This window comes from Bufo gargarizans, chromosome 3, assembly GCF_014858855.1.
Source record: "Bufo gargarizans isolate SCDJY-AF-19 chromosome 3, ASM1485885v1, whole genome shotgun sequence".
NCBI lineage: Eukaryota > Metazoa > Chordata > Amphibia > Anura > Bufonidae > Bufo > Bufo gargarizans.
The window spans coordinates 499,355,936-499,381,051 of record NC_058082.1 but is presented as its reverse complement, the minus strand read 5'-3'; the positions used below and the strand labels follow the sequence as shown (position 1 = coordinate 499,381,051).

General features: G+C 49.7%; 1 protein-coding gene across 1 annotated transcript in view; it reads left to right on the top strand.

Moving 5' to 3' along the window:
* SMYD4 (SET and MYND domain containing 4) overlaps nucleotides 1-25,116 on the top strand; it is a 95,422-nt gene that overhangs the window by 42,174 nt on the left and 28,132 nt on the right. Inside the window, exon 2 of the mRNA XM_044283880.1 lies at nucleotides 1,107-1,263. Within this exon, the coding sequence (XP_044139815.1) occupies nucleotides 1,130-1,263 (134 nt within the window). The 5' untranslated portion in view covers nucleotides 1,107-1,129. The remainder of the gene's footprint in view (nucleotides 1-1,106; nucleotides 1,264-25,116) is intronic.

Genomic DNA, 25,116 nt, shown 5'->3' with positions numbered 1-25,116 from the left:
GCTTGGCACCTCTGTTGGTCCCATGTTCATATGTGCTCGCATTGCTGAGAAAAATAATGTTTTAAGGGGGCCTTTAACGGGGCTGTTGCTGTTACATCTAGAGGCTCAGCTCTCTCTGCACTTTGACAGGGCAAGATGTGATGATGTTTTCACTGCCTGGCCCTGTCAATCAAAGTGGCGAGGGTACGGCAATTGCAGAGAGAGCAGCATCTCTTGGTGTAATGGCAACGCCCCCGTTGCTCCTAGACTCATTTGCATATGTGAAGACTCATTTCTCTCAGCAATGGGGGCACATGTACGGTACATGGGACCAACACAGATGCCTTCAGCTGCCAAGTGCACATGTAACAGGTCAGCCAGTGTCATAGGCAGGGCTGTGGAGTCGGTAGATAAATGCTCCGACTCCTCAGTTTTTTGTACTTCCGACTCCGACTCCTCTGTATTTAATATGCGAATGTATTTTATACATTCCTTGAAGGAAAGAAAGGCAACATACATGTCATTACCAAATGACTACTGGCTGGGAAGCCAACAGTCTACTGTATTGAACAGTTTAAGCAAAAGACAAACACAATGAAAACAACAGTTTTATTCATTTTTTTAATCAAGTGGCTGGATAGTAGCAGCAGGCATAAACATCAGGAACTTTACAAGTTAAAAAATACAAACCACATTATTTGGTTGTTTTAGAACAAAAACAAAGTTTATCTATATGAACCAAAAACAAAATCTGTAAAACCTAGAAATGGTTTATATTAATCTTCTTCACATCACTGAACGCGTTTGTTTTGCGGTTACGTGAGGCACTGCATGCATTGGCCTTTATTCTTACAGTAGAGAAGTCATTAATTATAACTGTTTATGAATTCGGACATTTAAACTTGCTTTTTTTTTTTTTTTTTTTTTTATTTAAATTTAGTAGGAGTCGGTTCATTTTTTGCCGACTCCGACTCCGACTCCAGGTACCCAAAATTGACTCCGACTCCTCGACTCTGACTCCGACTCCACAGCCCTGGTCATAGGTGCAAATCTTCTGACAGATGCCCTTTAAATAATATGTCATCATTGTGGCATGTAACATATGTCATTAATCTCTTTGTGTGCAGCTTGGAATTGGTTTGTATTTCTGATGGAGCTTCCTGTTGGGGACTGGCAAGACTATGCCCATCGCAAGTGGTCACAGCTATCCGCACATGAAAAAGGAAAGTTTTCTCCAGGATCAGAGCTTAAGGAGAGCTTCGATGCTTGTTGGTCACATCTCCAGTAAGTAATGATTAACAAACCGCATGTGTGCGACATGAGACTCGCCTGCGACTTTACTGTGTTTTTACAGCCAAATCACAACAATCATTAAATAGTCAGCAAGTAGCAGACAAGTCGCACAACATATGTAGCCCCAGCCAAGGAAGTATTTCCACCTGGGACATTGGTGGCATATCGCTCATTTCTCCAGAAAGTTAAAAAAGAGCAGCCACGTATAGGTGGCCACCATCCATTCATCGCTTTGGAAGTTTGGAAAATAGTGGAGCACACAAGTGCAGCCATTTTTTTTAATTTCATAGCAGTGAATGGATAGGATGCCATGCGTCTGCAGTGTGCGTTTCTTCACTTTAGGGGCCATGTTCTGGGGTTGGTGGATCCCACCTCTGGGATCTGATCCTATCTGACATTTGTGGCATGTCTTAGCGATCTGTCATAAATGCTGGGATGGGACAACCCCTTTAACCACTTAAAAGCGTTTTCCATGATCTCTATCCTATGGATAGGTCATCAGTGTCTGACCGGTGGAAGTCCAACACCCGGGACCCCCGCTAATGAACTGTTTGAGAAGGCCCTAGCGCCGCTGCCTTCTCCCTGCTTGCCAAGCACAGCGGCGTACGCTGTATAGCGGCTGTGCTTGGTATCGCAGGGGGTGAGCTGCACCTAGGCCATGTGACCGATGAACGTGCTATCACATGGCCTGGGGAAAGCTGTGAGAAGGCGGCAGCTCTACTGCAAGCACCAATGCCTTCTCAAATAGCTGATCAGCGGGGGTCCCAGGTGTCGGACCCCCACTAATCAGATGCTGATGACCTATCCATAGGATAGGTCATCTGTATTAAATCTTGGAAAATCCCTTTAATTACATAAATGTTTAACTCCATCGTTACCAGGCCAATTTTTCAGTTTTGACGATGTGCTAAATTTTATTTTTTTATGAAAAAGTGAATTAACCCCTTCCCACCACAATCATGGCAGGAATAGGTAAATTCAGACTGCAGAGCTCGCTCTCACATCAATAAGCGCGTTCCCCTGCCGCCTTTTTACACTTGACACCTTTTATACTTTGGGTTGCAGATAAGAGGCTAACACCACCACGTATGTAGTTGTACGGCGGTAGGCAAAGGCGTAATAAGGGCTTAGTTCTCACTATGCATCTCTAGTAGCCTACATTCTTCTATTTAGGCTTTTCAAAAAGGTTGCTATATGCATGAGACTTGTGTAGGCCTAACCTGCTGAATGCAATGCCTACCGGCCTCATTAACTATAATGGGGTGAGGCGGAGATCCGAATGCAAATATGCCAAGAATCGGCCAGAAAGAAATCTCTGCACGCTGTGGTTTGTGTCCGACTGATTCCCGGCATTCTCTGCCGGAACCGGCTGCCATAAGCAAATCCCATTCCCAGGTTATTTTTCAAACAATGTGAAGCAGAATCCCGGTCTGACACAGATTTCTGTTGTGGATATGCCATCAGGTTCACACAAGCGTTAGCACCATGTTCACAAGGTGGAATTTCCTACAGATTTGCACACACAGTCCACTCTGACATTCACATGCAATCTGCATCCCATGCATTTCGAATGAAGTTTCCACAGCGGCGTTCACATGCATAGGAAAATTTCTGCACAGAAATATGACTTTTTTTTCCTGCATCAGATATAAATGGCATGTATCTTAGTTCAGGCATAAAACTCGAGGATTAGCCAAATTGAATAACAGTGTAGCTAATCCTCGTACAGACTGCAAACAGCAGCAGAAATCTGAGGGCCAGCCACACGCCAGAAAATCTCCTGTCATGTGAACATACCCTAATGGAGCTGTTTTGAGGCTTTTCTGTGCAGAATTCACGCAAATAATGAGCATACTGCAGGCCTTTTCAGCTGCATGTAAATGGAATCTGAAAGATGCATATGGAATTTCAGCAGATTTGATGAGGATTTGGGCACAGAATCTGAAACATGAATGTTCCCCTTCAGGACCCTGCCATTTTTCACCTTAAAGGGGTTGTCCGGTTCAGAGCTGAACCTGGACATACCCTTATTTTCACCCAGGCAGCCCCCCCTGAGACTAGCATCGGAGCATCTCATGCTCCGATGCGCTCCCTTGCCCTGCGCTAAATCGCGCAGGGCAAGGTCTCTTGTTTTCAATAACACACTGGAAGTTTCCGCCCGGCAGTGTGTTCAGTGACGTCACCGGCTCTGATGGGCGGACTTTAGCGCTGCCCTAGCCGTTTTACTGGCTAGGGCTTCCTGGCAGCCCCATGGAGAGCCTGGTACATCACTGGATCTCTAAAAAAGGCCTTTGCCCTGCGCGATTTAGCACAGGGCAAAGGAGAGCATCGGAGCATGAACTGCCCCGATGCTCAAGTCAGGGGGGCTGCCCGGGTGAAAATGGAGGTATGTCCGGGTTCAGCTCTGAACCCAGACAGCCCCTTCAAGGACCAGGCATTTTTTGCAAATCTGACATGTCACTTTGTGGTGATAACTTTAAAACTCTTTTACTTATCCAAGCCATTTCCGAGATTGTTTTCTGGTCACATATTGTACTTCATGACGGCCGTAAAATTTTGTCAAAATATTTCATTTTTATTTATAAAAAAATATATAAAATTTACCCAAAATTTTGGAAAAATTCACAATTTTGTAAATTACATTTTCTTTTTTTGGGATGTTAGAATGCTTAGAAGAAGCAAATTTTGAAATTTTTCGGAAATTTTCCAAAACCCACTTTTATAAGGACCCGTTCAAATCTGAAGTCACTTTGTGAGGCTTACATAATAGAAACCACCCATAAATGGCCCCATTTTAGAAACTACACCCCTCAAGGTATTTAACACAGATTTTACAAACTTTCTTAATCCTTTAGGCAGAATTTTACTTTCTCGCCCATTTTCCTTGGGGGACACAGACCTTGGGTATAGCTCAGCTCCCTAGGAGGCGTGACACTAAGTAAAACTGTTAAGCCCCTCCTCCATCAGCTATACCCTCAGCCTGGAGATAGAGGCTACCAGTTTTAGCTTAGTGTCCAAGGAGGCAAGACACTCCCTGCTACTGCAGGGCTGTTTTCTCCTTGATATTTTATTTTTCTAATTTTGTTATTTTACTTTTTCCTAGGGATACCAGAGACGCATGGACCTCTCTGCTCTCCCGGGGTTGAGCTGCGCCAGTGCCAATTTATCTGCACTGCTGCCTCCCCCACAGAAGCAATAGGAGGATCTGGGCAGCAATGGCTCCCCTACATCCCGCCAGCTAGGGGGTCGCCCGCACGCCAAGCCCCTCTACCAGCTTCCTGCCACTGCGGTGCCAGTGGCTGAAGGGGCGACCCTGCTGGAAGGAACTGAGGGTGAAGACGTCGTTCGGTGAGATGGCTATTCCAGCCCATACCCCGTCCCTATTTGCAGCACCTACCCCTCTGGGTAAGGGGGGCACCCGTGGTCGCTTATTCTGAGCGCTCAAGCAGACCCTCCCCAGCTCCCCTCAGGTTATCCTCAGCAGGGGGGCCGCCTTCCTCCACGCCGTTCCCCCCACGCTGCTTTCTTCAGCCCGGCATTCTCTCTCCCTTCCCGCCGCCGCCCGCTCCGTTCCGATCGGGGGGCGGGGCTTATGCCCGACATGGGCAGATCGCGGCGGAGCTTGTTTCTCGGCGAAACAGGGGACTTGGTGGCAGAGGGTCACCCACCTGGGCAAATCGCCGCACTCCAGGGGCCTGCGGGCCCTTTATTTTCTGGCATCTGGCTTCTTCTTAGCCCTGAGAGCATTTTCGGCAGCAGGGGGCGTGGCTTACGCGCGCGTCCTGTTGGGGGCGGAGCAAGCGCTGGAGGGGGCGGAGCTTGTTTTCCCCGCGATTCTGCTGAGATTTCCCGCGCTTCCTCACTCCTGACAGGAAGCTGAGACACGGTGGGGGACTCTAAACTCCTGTGTACATCGCTCGGCTTCTGTGGGCGCTATCTGCTGGCTCACTGCTGTTGCTGCTCTCTGCTGCTGCTGATCTGCTCCATCTCTACTCCTGACGTTCTTCTGAGGCACTGGTAGGACAGTTAACCCTCTCCTAACCCTCCTGGTCATAGCTGCTATAACCCTTTGTGGTCTCTGTATTAGAGTACAACCACCTTTCAGCATGTCAGATCCCACGGGTGCCCCCAAACCCTGGTACCATGCCTGTACCGCCTGTAAGGAACTTTTTCCGCGTGGACAATCTGAGCCGCATTGCCTTGCATGTCAGGCCCCGATGCAGGGCCCGCTTCCCGCTGCGCCCCCCGGTGCCTCTGAACCCCCTGACTGGGCTAGGTCTCTGTCTCAGGCAGTGGAAAGCCTTACACACGTAGTGGGTAGGGATGAGCGAACTCGAACTGTATAGTTCGGGTTCGTACCGAATTTTGGGGTGTCCGTGACACGGACCCGAACCCGGACATTTTCGTAAAAGTCCGGGTTCGGGTTCGGTGTTCGTCGCTTTCTTGGCGCTTTTGTGACGCTTTCTTGGCGCTTTTTGAAAGGCTGCAAAGCAGCCAATCAACAAGCGTCATACTACTTGCCCCAAGAGGCCATCACAGCCATGCCTACTATTGGCATGGCTGTGATTGGCCAGAGCACCATGTGACCCAGCCTCTATTTAAGCTGGAGTCACATAGCGCCGCCCGTCACTCTGCTCTGATTAGCGTAGGGAGAGGTTGCGGCTGCGACAGTAGGGCGAGATTAGGCAGATTAACTCCTCCAAAGGACTTGATTAACTGATCGATCTGCAGCTGTGGATCATTGAGCTGCTGATCCTCAATTGCTCACTGTTTTTAGGCTGCCCAGACCGTTTGTCAGTCACATTTTTCTGGGGTGATCGGCGGCCATTTCGTGTCTTGTGGTGCGCCAGCACAAGCTGCGACCAAGTGCATTTAACCCTCAATGGTGTGGTTGTTTTTTGGCTAAAGCCTACATCAGGGTGAAGCTGTCACACCAAGTGCATTTAACCAGCAATAGTCTGTTCATTTTTTGGCCATATACAAAATCAGGGGCAAGCTGCGCCTGTCACCAAGTGCATTTAACCCTCAATGGTGTGGTTGTTTTTTGGCTAAAGCCTACATCAGGGTGAAGCTGTCACACCAAGTGCATTTAACCAGCAATAGTCTGTTCATTTTTTGGCCATATACAAAATCAGGGGCAAGCTGCGCCTGTCACCAAGTGCATTTAACCCTCAATGGTGTGGTTGTTTTTTGGCTAAAGCCTACATCAGGGTGAAGCTGTCACACCAAGTGCATTTAACCAGCAATAGTCTGTTCATTTTTTGGCCATATACAAAATCAGGGGCAAGCTGCGCCTGTCACCAAGTGCATTTAACCCTCAATGGTGTGGTTGTTTTTTGGCTAAAGCCTACATCAGGGTGAAGCTGTCACACCAAGTGCATTTAACCAGCAATAGTCTGTTCATTTTTTGGCCATATACAAAATCAGGGGCAAGCTGCGCCTGTCACCAAGTGCATTTAACCCTCAATGGTGTGGTTGTTTTCTGGCTAAAGCCTACATCAGGGTGAAGCTGTCACACCAAGTGCATTTAACCAGCAATAGTCTGTTTATTTTTTGGCCATATACTACATCAGGGGCAAGCTGCGCCCGTCACCAAGTGCATTTAACCCTCAGTAGTGTGGTTGGTCAAGCTGTGACACCAAGTGCATTTAACCAGCAATAGTCTGTTCATTTTTTGGCCATATACTACATCAGGGGCAAGCTGCGCCCGTCACCAAGTGCATTTAACCAGCAATAGTGTGGTTATTTTTTGGCCATATCCCAGTCTAATTCTGTCACTAAATCCATACCGGTCACCCAGCGCCTAAATACTAGGCCTCAAATTTATATCCCGCTAAATCTCTCGTTACCGCTGTCCTGTTGTAGCTGGGAAAGTTATTTAGTGTCCGTCAAAGCACATTTTTTGTTCTGGGTTGAAGTACAATTCCCAATTTAGCAATTTCATAATTTAGTGGTTTCTGCTATATCAGAGCTATTTGAAATCTATCCCTAAAAGGGTATATAATATTCAAGGTGCACATTGGGTCATTCAGAATAACTTCACACACACCCGCTACTGTGTATTTTCAAGTCTAATTCTGTCACTAAACCCATACCTGTCACCCAGCGCCTAAATACTAGGCCTCAAATTTATATCCTGCTAAATCTCTCGTTACCGCTGTCCTGTTGTAGCTGGGAAAGTTATTTAGTGTCCGTCAAAGCACATTTTTTGTTCTGGGTTGAAGTACAATTCCCAATTTAGCAATTTCATAATTTAGTGGTTTCTGCTATATCAGAGCTATTTGAAATCTATCCCTAAAAGGGTATATAATATTCAAGGTGCACATTGGGTCATTCAGAATAACTTCACACACACCCGCTACTGTGTATTTTCAAGTCTAATTCTGTCACTAAACCCATACCTGTCACCCAGCGCCTAAATACTAGGCCTCAAATTTATATCCTGCTAAATCTCTCGTTACCGCTGTCCTGTTGTAGCTGGGAAAGTTATTTAGTGTCCGTCAAAGCACATTTTTTGTTCTGGGTTGAAATACAATTCCCAATTTAGCAATTTCATAATTTAGTGGTTTCTGCTATATCAGAGCTATTTGAAATCTATCCCTAAAAGGGTAGATCATATTGAAGGTGCACATAGGGTCATTCAGAATAACTTCACACACACCCGCTACTGTGTATTTCCAAGTCTAATTCTGTCACTAAACCCATACCTGTCACCCAGCGCCTAAATACTAGGCCTCAAATTTATATCCCGCTAAATCTCTCGTTACCGCTGTCCTGTTGTAGCTGGGAAAGTTATTTAGTGTCCGTCAAAGCACATTTTTTGTTCTGGGTTGAAGTACAATTCCCAATTTAGCAATTTCATAATTTAGTGGTTTCTGCTATATCAGAGCTATTTGAAATCTATCCCTAAAAGGGTATATAATATTCAAGGTGCACATTGGGTCATTCAGAATAACTTCACACACACCCGCTACTGTGTATTTTCAAGTCTAATTCTGTCACTAAACCCATACCTGTCACCCAGCGCCTAAATACTAGGCCTCAAATTTATATCCTGCTAAATCTCTCGTTACCGCTGTCCTGTTGTAGCTGGGAAAGTTATTTAGTGTCCGTCAAAGCACATTTTTTCTTCTGGGTTGAAATACAATTCCCAATTTAGCAATTTCATAATTTAGTGGTTTCTGCTATATCAGAGCTATTTGAAATCTATCCCTAAAAGGGTAGATCATATTGAAGGTGCACATAGGGTCATTCAGAATAACTTCACACACACCCGCTACTGTGTATTTCCAAGTCTAATTCTGTCACTAAACCCATACCTGTCACCCAGCGCCTAAATACTAGGCCTCAAATTTATATCCCGCTAAATCTGTCCCTAGTGCTGTAGCTGGGCGAGTTATTTAGTGTCCGTTCAAGCACATTTCTTGTTCTGGGTTGAAATACAATTCCCAATTTAGCAATTTCATAATTTAGTCGTTTCTGCTATATCAGAGCTATTTGAAATCTATCCCTAAAAGGGTAGATCGTATTGAAGGTGCACATAGGGTCATTCAGAATAACTTCACACACACGCTTCTGTGCATTTCCAAGTCTAATTCTGTCACTAAATCCATACCGGTCACCCAGCGCCTAAATACTAGGCCTCAAATTTATATCCCGCTGAATTTGAATACAATACATTGGGCCAAATAATATATTTGTTGTTGTGGTGAACCATAACAATGAGAAAAACATCTAGTAAGGGACGCGGACGTGGACATGGTCGTGGTGGTGTTAGTGGACCCTCTGGTGCTGGGAGAGGACGTGGCCGTTCTGCCACATCCACACGTCCTAGTGTACCAACTACCTCAGGTCCCAGTAGCCGCCAGAATTTACAGCGATATATGGTGGGGCCCAATGCCGTTCTAAGGATGGTAAGGCCTGAGCAGGTACAGGCATTAGTCAATTGGGTGGCCGACAGTGGATCCAGCACGTTCACATTATCTCCCACCCAGTCTTCTGCAGAAAGCGCACAGATGGCGCCTGAAAACCAACCCCATCAGTCTGTCACATCACCCCCATGCATACCAGGGAAACTGTCTCAGCCTCAAGTTATGCAGCAGTCTCTTATGCTGTTTGAAGACTCCGCTGGCAGGGTTTCCCAAGGGCATCCACCTAGCCCTTCCCCAGCGGTGAAAGACATAGAATGCACTGACGCACAACCACTTATGTTTCCTGATGATGAGGACATGGGAATACCACCTCAGCATGTCTCTGATGATGACGAAACACAGGTGCCAACTGCTGCGTCTTTCTGCAGTGTGCAGACTGAACAGGAGGTCAGGGATCAAGACTGGGTGGAAGACGATGCAGGGGACGATGAGGTCCTAGACCCCACATGGAATGAAGGTCGTGCCACTGACTTTCACAGTTCGGAGGAAGAGGCAGTGGTGAGACCGAGCCAACAGCGTAGCAAAAGAGGGAGCAGTGGGCAAAAGCAGAACACCCGCCGCCAAGAGACTCCGCCTGCTACTGACCGCCGCCATCTGGGACCGAGCACCCCAAAGGCAGCTTCAAGGAGTTCCCTGGCATGGCACTTCTTCAAACAATGTGCTGACGACAAGACCCGAGTGGTTTGCACGCTGTGCCATCAGAGCCTGAAGCGAGGCATTAACGTTCTGAACCTGAGCACAACCTGCATGACCAGGCACCTGCATGCAAAGCATGAACTGCAGTGGAGTAAACACCTTAAAACCAAGGAAGTCACTCAGGCTCCCCCTGCTACCTCTTCTGCTGCTGCCGCCTCGGCCTATTCTGCTGCTGCCGCCTCGGCCTCTTCCTCCGCCTCTGGAGGAACGTTGGCACCTGCCGCCCAGCAAACAGGGGATGTACCACCAACACCACCACCACCACCTCCGTCACCAAGCGTCTCAACCATGTCACACGCCAGCGTTCAGCTCTCCATCTCACAAACATTTGATAGAAAGCGTAAATTCCCACCTAGCCACCCTCGATCCCTGGCCCTGAATGCCAGCATTTCTAAACTACTGGCCTATGAAATGCTGTCATTTAGGCTGGTGGACACAGACAGCTTCAAACAGCTCATGTCGCTTGCTGTCCCACAGTATGTTGTTCCCAGCCGGCACTACTTCTCCAAGAGAGCCGTGCCTTCCCTGCACAACCAAGTATCCGATAAAATCAAGTGTGCACTGCGCAACGCCATCTGTGGCAAGGTCCACCTAACCACAGATACGTGGACCAGTAAGCACGGCCAGGGACGCTATATCTCCCTAACTGCACACTGGGTAAATGTAGTGGCAGCTGGGCCCCAGGCGGAGAGCTGTTTGGCGCACGTCCTTCCGCCGCCAAGGATCGCAGGGCAACATTCTTTGCCTCCTGTTGCCACCTCCTCCTTCTCGGCTTCCTCCTCCTCTTCTTCCACCTGCTCATCCAGTCAGCCACACACCTTCACCACCAACTTCAGCACAGCCCGGGGTAAACGTCAGCAGGCCATTCTGAAACTCATATGTTTGGGGGACAGGCCCCACACCGCACAGGAGTTGTGGCGGGGTATAGAACAACAGACCGACGAGTGGTTGCTGCCGGTGAGCCTCAAGCCCGGCCTGGTGGTGTGTGATAATGGGCGAAATCTCGTTGCAGCTCTGGGACTAGCCAATTTGACGCACATCCCTTGCTTGGCGCATGTGCTGAATTTGGTGGTGCAGAAGTTCATTCACAACTACCCCGACATGTCAGAGCTGCTGCATAAAGTGCGGGCCGTCTGTTCGCGCTTCCGGCGTTCACATCCTGCTGCTGCTCGCCTGTCTGCGCTACAGCGTAACTTCGGCCTTCCCGCTCACCGCCTCATATGCGACGTGCCCACCAGGTGGAACTCCACCTTGCACATGCTGGACAGACTGTGCGAGCAGCAGCAGGCCATAGTGGAGTTTCAGCTGCAGCACGCACGGGTCAGTCGCACTACAGAACAGCACCACTTCACCACCAATGACTGGGCCTCCATGCGAGACCTGTGTGCCCTGTTGCGCTGTTTCGAGTACTCCACCAACATGGCCAGTGGCGATGACACCGTTATCAGCGTTACAATACCACTTCTATGTCTCCTTGAGAAAACACTTAGGGCGATGATGGAAGAGGAGGTGGCCCAGGAGGAGGAGGAGGAGGAGGAGGAAGAGGGGTCATTTTTAGCACTTTCAGGCCAGTCTCTTCGAAGTGACTCAGAGGGAGGTTTTTGGCAACAGCAGAGGCCAGGTACAAATGTGGCCAGCCAGGGCCCACTACTGGAGGACGAGGAGGATGAGGAGGAGGTGGAGGAGGATGAGGATGAAGCATGGTCACAGCGGGGTGGCACCCAACGCAGCTCGGGTCCATCACTGGTGCGTGGCTGGGGGGAAAGGCAGGACGATGACGATACGCCTCCCACAGAGGACAGCTTGTCCTTATCCCTGGGCAGCCTGGCACACATGAGCGACTACATGCTGCAGTGCCTGCGCAACGACAGCAGAGTTGCCCACATTTTAACCTGTGCGGACTACTGGGTTGCCACCCTGCTGGATCCACGCTACAAAGACAATGTGCCCACCTTACTTCCTGCACTGGAGCGTGATAGGAAGATGCGCGAGTACAAGCGCACGTTGGTAGACGCGCTACTGAGAGCATTCCCAAATGTCACAGGGGAACAAGTGGAAGCCCAAGGCCAAGGCAGAGGAGGAGCAAGAGGTCGCCAAGGCAGCTGTGTCACGGCCAGCTCCTCTGAGGGCAGGGTTAGCATGGCAGAGATGTGGAAAACTTTTGTCAACACGCCACAGCTAACTGCACCACCACCTGATACGCAACGTGTTAGCAGGAGGCAACATTTCACTAACATGGTGGAACAGTACGTGTGCACACCCCTCCACGTACTGACTGATGGTTCGGCCCCATTCAACTTCTGGGTCTCTAAATTGTCCACGTGGCCAGAGCTAGCCTTTTATGCCTTGGAGGTGCTGGCCTGCCCGGCAGCCAGCGTTTTGTCTGAACGTGTATTCAGCACGGCAGGGGGCGTCATTACAGACAAACGCAGCCGCCTGTCTACAGCCAATGTGGACAAGCTGACGTTCATAAAAATGAACCAGGCATGGATCCCACAGGACCTGTCCGTCCCTTGTCCAGATTAGACATTAACTACCTCCCCATAACCATATATTATTGGACTCCAGGGCACTTCCTCATTCAATCCTATTTTTATTTTCATTTTACCATTATATTGCAAGGCTACCCAAAGTTGAATGAACCTCTCCTCTGCCTGTGTGCTAGGCCTAAATATATGCCAATGGATTGTTGCAGTGGTGGCTGACGTGAAGCCTCATTCTCTGCTATGACATGCAGACTGATTCTCTGGTGACATGAAGCCAGATTGTCTGTTACGGGACCTCTCTCCTCTGCCTGGGTGCTGGGCCTGAATTTATGACAATGGACTGTTGCAGTGGTGGGTGACGTGAAGCCTGATTCTCTGCTATGACATGCAGACTGATTCTCTGGTGACATGAAGCCAGATCCTCTGTTACGGGACCTCTCTCCTCTGCCTGGGTGCTGGGCCTAAATTTATGAAAATGGACTGTTGCAGTGGTGGGTGACGTGAAGCCTGATTCTCTGCTATGACATGCAGACTGATTCTCTGGTGACATGAAGCCAGATCCTCTGTTACGGGACCTCTCTCCTCTGCCTGGGTGCTGGGCCTAAATATCTGACAATGGACTGTTGCATTGGTGGCTGACGTGAAGCCTGATTCTCTGCTATGACATGCAGACTAATTCTCTGCTGACATGAAGCCAGATTGTCTGTTACGGGACCTCTCTCCTCTGCCTGGGTGCTGGGCCTAAATTTATGAAAATGGACTGTTGCAGTGGTGGGTGACGTGAAGCCTGATTCTCTGCTATGACATGAAGACTGATTCTCTCCTGACATGAAGCCAGATTGTCTGTTACGGGACCTCTCTCCTCTGCCTGGGTGCTGGGCCTAAATTTATGAAAATGGACTGTTACAGTGGTGGGTGACGTGAAGCCTGATTCTCTGCTATGATATGAAGACTGATTCTCTGCTGACATGAAGCCAGATTGTCTGTTACGGGACCTCTCTCCTCTGCCTGGGTGCTGGGCCTAAATTTATGAAAATGGACTCTTACAGTGGTGGGTGACGTGAAGCCTGATTCTCTGCTATGACATGAAGACTGATTCTCTGCTGACATGAAGCCAGATCCTCTGTTACGGGACCTCTCTCCTCTGCCTGGGTGCTGGGCCTAAATATCTGACAATGGACTGTTGCATTGGTGGCTGACGTGAAGCCTGATTCTCTGCTATGATATGAAGACTGATTCTCTGCTGACATGAAGCCAGATTGTCTGTTACGGGACCTCTCTCCTCTGCCTGTGTGCTAGGCCTAAATATATGCCAATGGATTGTTGCAGTGGTGGCTGACGTGAAGCCTGATTCTCTGCTATGACATGCAGACTGATTCTCTGGTGACATGAAGCCAGATCCTCTGTTACGGGACCTCTCTCCTCTGCCTGGGTGCTGGGCCTAAATTTATGAAAATGGACTGTTGCAGTGGTGGGTGACGTGAAGCCTGATTCTCTGCTATGACATGAAGACTGATTCTCTGCTGACATGAAGCCAGATCCTCTGTTACGGGACCTCTCTCCTCTGCCTGGGTGCTGGGCCTAAATATCTGACAATGGACTGTTGCATTGGTGGCTGACGTGAAGCCTGATTCTCTGCTATGATATGAAGACTGATTCTCTGCTGACATGAAGCCAGATTGTCTGTTACGGGACCTCTCTCCTCTGCCTGTGTGCTAGGCCTAAATATATGCCAATGGATTGTTGCAGTGGTGGCTGACGTGAAGCCTGATTCTCTGCTATGACATGCAGACTGATTCTCTGGTGACATGAAGCCAGATCCTCTGTTACGGGACCTCTCTCCTCTGCCTGGGTGCTGGGCCTAAATTTATGAAAATGGACTGTTGCAGTGGTGGGTGACGTGAAGCCTGATTCTCTGCTATGACATGAAGACTGATTCTCTGCTGACATGAAGCCAGATCCTCTGTTACGGGACCTCTCTCCTCTGCCTGGGTGCTGGGCCTAAATATCTGACAATGGACTGTTGCATTGGTGGCTGACGTGAAGCCTGATTCTCTGCTATGATATGAAGACTGATTCTCTGCTGACATGAAGCCAGATTGTCTGTTACGGGACCTCTCTCCTCTGCCTGTGTGCTAGGCCTAAATATATGCCAATGGATTGTTGCAGTGGTGGCTGACGTGAAGCCTGATTCTCTGCTATGACATGCAGACTGATTCTCTGGTGACATGAAGCCAGATCCTCTGTTACGGGACCTCTCTCCTCTGCCTGGGTGCTGGGCCTAAATTTATGAAAATGGACTGTTGCAGTGGTGGGTGACGTGAAGCCTGATTCTCTGCTATGACATGCAGACTGATTCTCTGGTGACATGAAGCCAGATCCTCTGTTACGGGACCTCTCTCCTCTGCCTGGGTGCTGGGCCTAAATTTATGAACATGGACTGTTGCAGTGGTGGGTGACGTGAAGCCTCATTCTCTGCTATGACATGCAGACTGATTCTCTGCTGACATGAAGCCAGATTGTCTGTTACGGGACCTCTCTCCTCTGCCTGTGTGCTAGGCCTAAATATATGCCAATGGATTGTTGCAGTGGTGGCTGACGTGAAGCCTGATTCTCTGCTATGACATGCAGACTGATTCTCTGGTGACATGAAGCCAGATCCTCTGTTACGGGACCTCTCTCCTCTGCCTGGGTGCTGGGCCTAAATATCTGACAATGGACTGTTGCATTGGTGGCTGACGTGAAGCCTGATTCTCTGCTATGATATGAAGACTGATTCTCTGCTGACATGAAGCCAGATTGTCTGTTACGGGACCTCTCTCCTCTGCCTGTGTGCTAGGCCTAAATATATGCCAATAGATTGTTGCAGTGGTGGGTGACGTGAAGCCTGATTCTCTGCTATGACATGCAGACTGATTCTCTGGTGACATGAAGCCAGATCCTCTGTTACGGGACCTCTCTCCTCTGCCTGGGTGCTGGGCCTAAATTTATGAAAATGGACTGTTGCAGTGGTGGGTGACGTGAAGCCTCATTCTCTGCTATGACATGCAGACTGATTCTCTGCTGACATGAAGCCAGATTGTCTGTTACGGGACCTCTCTCCTCTGCCTGGGTGCTGGGCCTGAATTTATGACAATGGACTGTTGCAGTGGTGGCTGACGTGAAGCCTGATTCTCTGCTATGATATGAAGACTGATTCTCTGCTGACATGAAGCCAGATTGTCTGTTACGGGACCTCTCTCCTCTGCCTGGGTGCCGGGGCCTAAATATCTGAGAATGGACTGTTCCAGTGGTGGGTAACGGGAAGCCAGATTCTCTGCTATGATATGAAGACTGATTCTCTGCTGACATGAAGCCAGATTGTCTGTTACGGGACCTCTCTCCTCTGCCTGGGTGCTGGGCCTAAATTTATGAAAATGGACTATTACAGTGGTGGGTGACGTGAAGCCTGATTCTCTGCTATGACATGAAGACTGATTCTCTGCTGACATGAAGCCAGATTGTCTGTTACTGGACCTCTCTCCTCTGCCTGGGTGTCGGGGCCTAAATATCTGAGAATGGACTGTTCCAGTGGTGGGTGACGGGAAGCCAGATTCTCTGCTATGGAACCTCTCTCCAATTGATTTTGGTTAATTTTTATTTATTTAATTTTTATTTTAATTAATTTCCCTATCCACATTTGTTTGCAGGGGATTTACCTACATGTTGCTGCCTTTTGCAGCCCTCTAGCCCTTTCCTGGGCTGTTTTACAGCCGTTTTAGTGCCGAAAAGTTCGGGTCCCCATTGACTTCAATGGGGTTCGGGTTCGGGACGAAGTTCGGATCGGGTTCGGATCCCGAACCCGAACATTTCCGGGATGTTCGGCCGAACTTCTCGAACCCGAACATCCAGGTGTTCGCTCAACTCTAGTAGTGGGCCGTCTCGTGGATAGACCGCCTCTCCCGCAGGCTGCCACAATCCCTGTCGCACCCGCTGGGACTACCGTTTCTGCCGCCCCCACTGGTTCCCTGCCTCCCAGCGAATCTTCCAGGGCCCGGCATACTCAGAAACGTTCAAGGGTTGAGCGCACATCTTCTCCAGATGCTTCGCTCTCTCCGCCATGCGTGCGAGCTCAGTCGAGTCTATCCTCTCAAAGGGATACGCTTTCTGAGGGAGAACTGGCGGATTCGGACGTGGACATGGACTCAGAGCTTCCGTCCAAATTGGCGTCCGCGGTGGGGCATCTTATCGCTAGCATCTGTGATACCTTTCAGATACACGATGACCCCCCCAGCTCCGAACAGGCCGGCGTGTCCTTTCTCCGCCCCAGACAGGCCTCCAAGGTTTTTCCCATACACGCTGATTTTTCTTCTGTGGTATCCAAGGCTTGGACCCGGCCTAACGTCCGCTTTATTACACCCAAAAAGCTGGACATTTGCTATCCCTTTCCAGCGGATTCTGTGACCACGTGGACATCCCCGCCTAAGGTTGATCCTCCCGTGGCTCGCCTGTCCAAAAGCACTACTATTCCGGTACAGGACGGATCTTCCCTCCAGTCTGTTGAGGACCGTCGTACGGAATCCCTCTCCAAGGCCATATTTACTGCCTCTGGTTCGGCCCTTAGACCGGTCTTTGCCTCCGCCTGGGTTGGTAAAGCGGTCTCTGAATGGGGTTTGCAACTGGAACGGGAGTTAGGGTCGGACGTCCCTGTTCAGGACCTCCGCTCCTTAGCCCAACTAATTGTTCAGGCCGGAAAATTCGTCTGTGAGGCCTCCCTTGATGCGGGTGCCCTCATTGCCCGTTCCTCTGCCCTGGCAGTTTCTGTCAGGAGGGAACTCTGGCTGAAGGTTTGGGCGGCGGACGCCGCTTCCAAACGCTCTTTGGCCGGCCTACCATTTACGGGTTCCCGCCTGTTCGGGACCCGTCTGGACAAACTTATATCAGAGGCCACGGGTGGGAAGAGTACTCTCCTCCCCCAGTCCAGGCCAAAGGGCGCCCCCTGTGGTCGCGCTGGTTCGTCCCGGTTTCGGTCCTTTCGCAAGACCACCGGGTCTAGACCCGCGGCCAGTTCTTCTTCCTCTGGCCCAGCCCAAGATAGGCGCAAGAAGCCGTTTTTTCGGACGCAACCTACCTGGCGCAAGTCCCAGCCTGCACGGGATCCCACAGGCCAGCAGCCCTCTGCCTGAAGGTGCGCCCCCACCCACCCGGGTGGGGGGCCGCCTTCTCCTGTTCAGGAACGTATGGCGGGCCCACATCTCAGACGCATGGGCGCTCGAGATTGTATCTTGCGGATACAAGATCGAATTTGCGTCCATTCCGCCAGACCGTTTCTTCCGATCCCGTCCTCCGCGGGATCCCGTACGAGCGGCCGCCTTCTTCGCGGCTATTCGCTCTCTAATGGACAAGGGTGTCGTCGCCCCCGTGCCTCCGACGGAAAGGTTCAAGGGGTTCTACTCGAACCTCTTTGTGGTTCCCAAGAAGGAAGGCTCAGTGCGACCGATCTTGGACCTAAAACGCCTGAACCGTTTTCTCCGACTACAGAGATTCCGGATGGAGTCTCTCAGGTCCGCAGTGGCCTCCCTGGAAAGAGGGGATTTCATGGTTTCGATCGACATTCAGGATGCATACCTCCACGTTCCGGTTGCTCCATGTCATCACCGCTTCCTGCGCTTCGCGGTGGGGGACGATCACTTCCAATTCGTCGCCCTTCCCTTTGGTCTGGCGACGGCTCCTCTTGTGTTCACCAAGGTCCTGGCCCCTGTCTTGGCCCTTCTACGTTCAAGAAGTGTTTTTCTTCTCCCATACTTGGACGACATCCTGGTCAAGGCACCCTCCTTCTCTCAGGCATCCGGCAGTGTGGACCTCACCCTGGAGACCCTGACGCGGTTCGGTTGGGTTATCAACCACCCCAAGTCTTCCCTTATCCCCTCCAGACGGCTGATCTTCCTGGGGATGCTCCTGGATACAGAGTTGGCGGAGGTCCGCCTCCCGTCGGACAAGCGTCTGGCCCTTCGCGGGTCGGTTCACAGTCTCCTCCGTCATCGCCGCCCTTCCCTCAGATCCAGCATGCGGTTGTTGGGAAAGATGGTTGCCTGTTTCGAAGCGGTGCCGTTCGCACAATTCCGATCCCGCACCTTTCAGAGGGCAATTCTGTCGGCCTGGGACAAATCACCGGGGAGTCTGGACAGGACCTTTCTTCTGCCTCCCCTGGCTCGGGCTTCCCTCAGCTGGTGGTTGCATATCCCTCTAAGGGGGAAGTCCTTCCTCCCACTGAACTGGCTGGTGATTACCACCGATGCCAGCTTACGGGGGTGGGGGGGGTTTTCCCTCCCCGGTCCGTCCAGGGCGTTTGGTCTCTATCGGAGTCCAGACTTCCAATCAATATTCTGGAACTGAGGGCGATTTTTCTGTCCCTCAGACACTGGACCCATCTACTGAAGGGCCACCCTGTTCGGATCCAATCGGACAATGCCACGGCTGTGGCATACATAAACCATCAGGGAGGCACTCGCAGCGATGCAAGAGGTGACCCTCATTCTCCTCTGGGCGGAGACGCACGTGCCGGCCTTATCTGCGATTTACATCCCGGGGGTGGACAACTGGGCGGCGGATTTCCTCAGCCGGTCCACCATCGACCCGGGAGAATGGTCCCTGCACCCAGAGGTGTTCGAAGCCCTTTGTCTTCGCTGGGGTCGCCCCGACGTGGACCTCATGGCTTCCAAATTCAACCACAAGGTCCCCCTATACCTGGCCAGGGCACGGGACCCGAAGGCATACGGCGCCGACGCGCTCGTCCTTCCGTGGCGCGAATTCTCCCTTCTGTACGTCTTTCCTCCTTTTCCCCTCCTGCCACGGGTTCTTCGGAGGATCGCGGCAGAGGGCGTTCCCGCGATTTTAATCGCCCCGGATTGGCCCCGCCGGTCTTGGTACGCCGACCTAATGTTGCTGTTGGCAGACGCACCGTGGCCACTGCCCTCCAGGGAAGACCTTCTCTCTCAGGGACCGATCTTCCACGAGCATTTAGGCTCGCTACGTTTGACGGCGTGGCTATTGAGACCGCCGTCTTAACGCGACGGGGTTTCTCCGCGGACGTAATCCGCACCATGATCCGTGCTCGTAAGCCTGTATCCTCTAGGATCTACTATCGGGTTTGGAGGTCCTATCTGGGGTTCTGTGAGTCCCGGAGCATCCCTCCTCTCCGATTCTCCCTTCCCACACTCCTGTCCTTCCTCCAGTCGGGTCTGGACCTGGGGCTGAGCCTCAGTTCTCTGAAGGGACAGATTTCGGCGCTGTCTATTCTTCTCCAGCGTCCCCTGGCCCCTCTAGGGCCCATTAAGACCTTCTTACAAGGGGTGGCTCACTCTGTTCCGCCGTACCGCCCTCCAGTTCCTTCCTGGGACCTGAATGTGGTGCTCTCGGCGCTCCAATCCGCCCCCTTCGAGCCTTTACGGGAAGTCTCCCTTCGTCTTCTGTCCTGCAAGGTCATCTTTCTTGTGGCCATCACGTCTCTCCGACGGGTGTCGGAGTTAGCGGCTCTTTCTTGCTCCGACCCTTTCCTGGTCTTCCACCAGGATAAGGTTGTGCTTCGGCCTGTCCCGACCTTCCTGCCAAAGGTGGTTTCCGCCTTTCACATCAATGAGGACATCGTCCTTCCGTCGCTCTGTCCCTCTCCTTCCCACCCCAGAGAACGGGAACTGCACCGTCTGGATGTGGTCAGGGCGTTGAGGATTTACTTGGAGGTCACCGGATCCTTTCGGCGCACGGACTCCCTGTTTTTGGTTCCGGAGGGTTCGCGCAAGGGTTTGGCGGTCTCCAAGGTGGCTATTGCCCGTTTCATTAAACTGGCGGTGTCTGAGGCTTATCGAGCCAAGGGCAGAGCTCCGCCTTTCGGCATCACTGCTCATTCCACCAGAGCAGTCGGTGCTTCCTGGGCGCAGAGGCATCGGGCCTCGGCTGACCAGTTGTGCAAGGCAGCCACTTGGTCCTCTCTGCACACTTTCACAAAGTTCTATAGAGTGCATACGCATGCATCAGCGGATGCTGCTTTGGGCCGCCTGGTTTTGCAGGCAGCGGTTTCCTGATGCTCTGGTGGTGTTCCGCCTTGGGTTTGTGGTCCCTCCCTTCTTGGACTGCTCTTGAACGTCCCAAGGTCTGTGTCCCCCAAGGAAAATGGGCGAGAAAAGGAGATTTTTGTATAACTTACCAGTTAAATCTCTTTCTCGCTCTTCCTTGGGGGACACAGCACCCACCCTTCTGTGTTTGGTTACAGGGTTATGGTTTGGCGCCCCGTTGGGTTGCTGGTTGGTTGTTCCTGTTATTGGTTGTTTTCCTTTCACTACTTGGACACGCAACTGGTAGCCTCTATCTCCAGGCTGAGGGTATAGCTGATGGAGGAGGGGCTTAACAGTTTTACTTAGTGTCACGCCTCCTAGGGAGCTGAGCTATACCCAAGGTCTGTGTCCCCCAAGGAAGAGCGAGAAAGAGATTTAACTGGTAAGTTATACAAAAATCTCCTTTTTTGGGCAGATTTTCCATTTTAATAAATGTTTTCCAGTAACAAAGCTAGGGTTAACAACCAAAGAAAACTCAATATTTATTGCCCTAATTCTGTAGTTTACAGAAACACCCCATATCGTCGTCGTCGTAAACTGCTGGACGGGCACACGGCAGGGCGCAGAAGGAAAGGAGCGCTGTATGGTGTATGGAGGGCAGGTTTTACTGGAATAATTTTAAAGGGGTTCTGCACCTTCATTTAACTGATGATCTATCCTCTGGATAGATCATCAGCTTCTGATCGGCGGGGGTCCGACACCCGGGACCCCCGCCGATCAGAAGCTGATGATCTATCCAGAGGATAGATCATCAGTTAAATGAAGGTGCAGAACCCCTTTAAGTTGCCATGTCACATTTGCAGACCCCCTGATGCACCCTTGGAGTAAAAACTCCAAAAAATGGCCCCATTTTGGAAACTACGGGATAAGGTGGCAGTTTTATTGGTACTGTTTTAGAGTATGAAAAAAGGAAAGTTCAGCAGCCCTCACCTGCCCCACCTTTACCTGTGAGCACGGAAGGCCTGTATCAGGAACCGGGCAAACATAAATCCAAAAGTTCAAAGATTCAGCTCCTCTTCAGTAAAGGAATTCTTTTATTTTTGCTTGCGGTAAAAACACATCCATACGCCTTTTTGATTGCTTGGTGTTGCACGTTTAGTGATGTAAGGTGACAAATGTTTTTTTTTTTTTGCACAGTTTTTATTTTATTTTTTTGACTATGTTCACCTGATGGCATTAGTAAGACTGATCAGACAAACACATGGTGCAACAGGACTCTACAAACCAAAAGTATATTACATTGCAAATGCTATGCTAATAACTTAGAGATGCTTAGCAAATACATTTTGTACAAAATCATTTGAGCCCGTCTGCCGCACGCCAAGGCGATCTCTATAAGACGGGTCCTAACACTAAAGCTCACCTGTTGGGTGCCATAACAGCGACCGTGAAATCCAGGAAGTGCAGGTCCCATATGCATGCTGGGCCCCCTTTGATTTATGTCTATGTGGAGCCAAAATGGCCTTCATTGAATCCAGGGGCTACAAGTACCAGCATGCATGCTGAGCAGACTATGTACTCAATCTAATTTAAATCAGCCTGTGAGGCAGAGGAGGGGCAGGAGGGAGTGCATGACCATAGGAGTCAGCCATAACAGCGACCATGAAATCCAGGAAGTGCAGGTCCCACATGCCTGATCATTCATCCGGCAAAACTGATTCGGCATTTTTTTTTTTACCTTTTTTCCGGTCTGCGCATGCATTCTGGATCCGGCACTAATACATTCCTATGGAAAAATAATCCGGATCCGGCATTCAGGAAAGTCTTCATTTTTTTTCGTTGGAGATAAAACCATAGCAGTCTGCGGTTTTATCTTTTGCCTGATGCATCCTGAACAGATTACTCTCCATTCAGAATGCATGGGGAAATACCTGATCAGTACTCTTACGGCATTGAGCCCTTTTGACGGAACTCTGTGCCGGAAAATAAAGGCGCTAGTGTGAAAGTACCCTAATATGTCTGCTTTTCTTTTTTCCCTATCTTTAAAAAAAAAATTTTTTTTTACTTTATGTTGGGGAAAGGACACGTTTCCTTATTTTTTTTTATTGAAACGTAGATTTTTTTTTTTAACCCAATCTGGGAGTTCAACTTTTGGGGGTCTAATCCCCTTTCACAATGCATTACAATACTTCTGTATTATGATGCATTTACAGCCCGCTTCCTGTGAGAGTAATACACTTACAGCCTGCTTCCTGTGAGATCCAGGGGGCTGGATCTCACAGGGTTACATGGAAGGCAGCCATGATGCCTAAGGAAGGCATCGGACTGCCATCGGGTCCCCATCACAGCAACACAGGGACCCGATGGCCACCCTGCTCCCGGCAGGATCCCGCACGTGCCGTGGTCAGCGCTGACCACAGCAGTGCGAGGGTTAATGTGGTGGTTTCACCGTGCTGGCGCATATAGCAGGGGTCCGGCTATCGGTGAATTCCGGACCCCTGCCGCTATACGGCGCTGGTCCTTAAGTCACGTTTACCAGCGCCGTACATGCACATTTATTAAGACTGGTGTTTTAGACGCCAGTCTTAATAAAGCCCTGTAGCTGGCGGTGGATCCAGCGCCAGTTCTAAATGTAAGACCGCTTCCTTGCTGTCTTACATTTAGACCATTTTCTAAACAGAAAATAGTGAATGAGACGGGCCTGCCGGCCTGTACCCGCCTGTGCCCACAATTTTAGACCTGGTGTGAGTGGGGAAAAGTCACAGATAGCCCCCCCCCATCTGCACCTGAAATATGCCTAATATAGGCATATTTCATTATAATAAATAATGACCCCCTGAGTGAGTAAAGAAAGTCCTCCTATTCATATGCACAATTGGCCAAATATATGACACTTAAAGAGGTTTTCCGTTTTTAATGATTATATTTATTTGTTCAGAGAATAGAAAGTTATACAATTTTATAATATACTAGTAGAAGGACCCGGCTTTGCACGGGTATATCTCATCTATTTCATTTAATTTTTCTGTGTGTCGTTAAACGATATCAACAGTATCCCCCATAACAGTGACCTCTACAGTATCCTGCCCCTTTAACAGTGAACTCCACAGTCCCTCAGCCCTTAACACTGACCCCTCCCCCAAGTGCCTGCCTCCTTAAAATGGGACCTCCACAGCAGCCCACCCCCTTAACTTTGACCTTCACAGATGAGTTTCACAGCACCCCACTCCCTTGACATTGACCTCCTCAGGGGCCAGCCCCCTTAACGGTGACCTATACAGCACCACACCCGTTAACACTGACCTCCATAGGGGACCGTCCCCTTATCTGCAACCTCCACTGTTCCCTGCCTCCTTAACAGAGACCTCCACAGCAGCTGCCCCTTTAATAGTGGCCCCTGCCCCCTTAACAGTGATCTCCAGAGTGCCCGCCTCTTCAACAGTAACCTCCAGAGCAGCCTACCCCCTTAACAGTGACCTCCACAGCAGCTGCCCCTCTAATAGTGGCCCCTGCCCCTTACCAGTGACCTCCACAGCGCCCTGCCCCTTTAAGGCTAGGGCTACATGACGACATGTGTCGCGTGACATTTTGTCGTACCAATGTCGCACAACAATTTTTTATAATGATAGGCTATGGTTTCGCACTGCGACACAACAGTTGCAAAAAATCCATCCAAGATTGCTGCATGTAGCAGTGTAGTTGTGCCCTATGTGTCGTGTGACTTGTTGTCGTTGTGTAGCCCTAGCCTAAAGCTGACCTACAGCAGTGAAGAAAAATGGCTGGGTTGTTATGGAAACCTGGAGTAAAATTGTGTGTATGTGAAGACTAAGGGACATGTGATCGTGTGTATGGCAGTTGGGATATGAGTGAAAGACTTGCATGCTTCTACTGGCTAATGTAGGTCATTTTTATTTTTTTTGGGGTTGGGGGTTGGTTACGTTCCAGAGAGCTGAGACCCGGTCTAAAACCTTCCCGGACACCTGATGTACCTGTGTGCCAAATTTGGTGAAGATCGGTCCAGTCGTTTGGTTGCGCATAAAGGACAGACAGACCGAAACTAATTTTTATATAAATAAGAGATACGTGTTTATTATATTTGCGCCGTAGTCTCTAAATAAAAATAAAAAACATGGTACAGCCCATTTTAGTTGTGTAAAATGCATCCATAAGAGAGCTGGATAGGGCTAAAGATGACCGCAGTCATGTGACCCTCAAATCTGTCATGTGATTTTTAGCATTCAGTTAACTTCTCAGATTTCAAAAAGATTAATAGAAGTTTTTTAACTGTCATGTAAAACTGTTTACTGAATGTCAGTGGGGTGTCACATGACTGATGCCATGATTCAGTTAGATCATGGATACGTTACACATGACTGATTCATGGGCTGAACCATTTTACTGTACATATAGGGGTCAACAGCCTGATATAAGAAAGGAATTTAAAGGGATGTTCTACTAAAAATATTGTACATTTTTCAAACCAGCACCTGGATCTGACTTTTGTAATTGCATGTAATTTTATTTAGTAGCCGCTTAGTTATTCAATAAATTGTATCTGTATAGTGCCACCTGCTGTTTGTTCTTTTTCTAATTTATTTGTCCAGCTTATGGAGATGGCCGCACATGCTCAGTTTGATCCCTTAAAGGGGTTATCACATGAAGAATGTAAAAAATGAAAATCAGACATCATATAGCCCATGA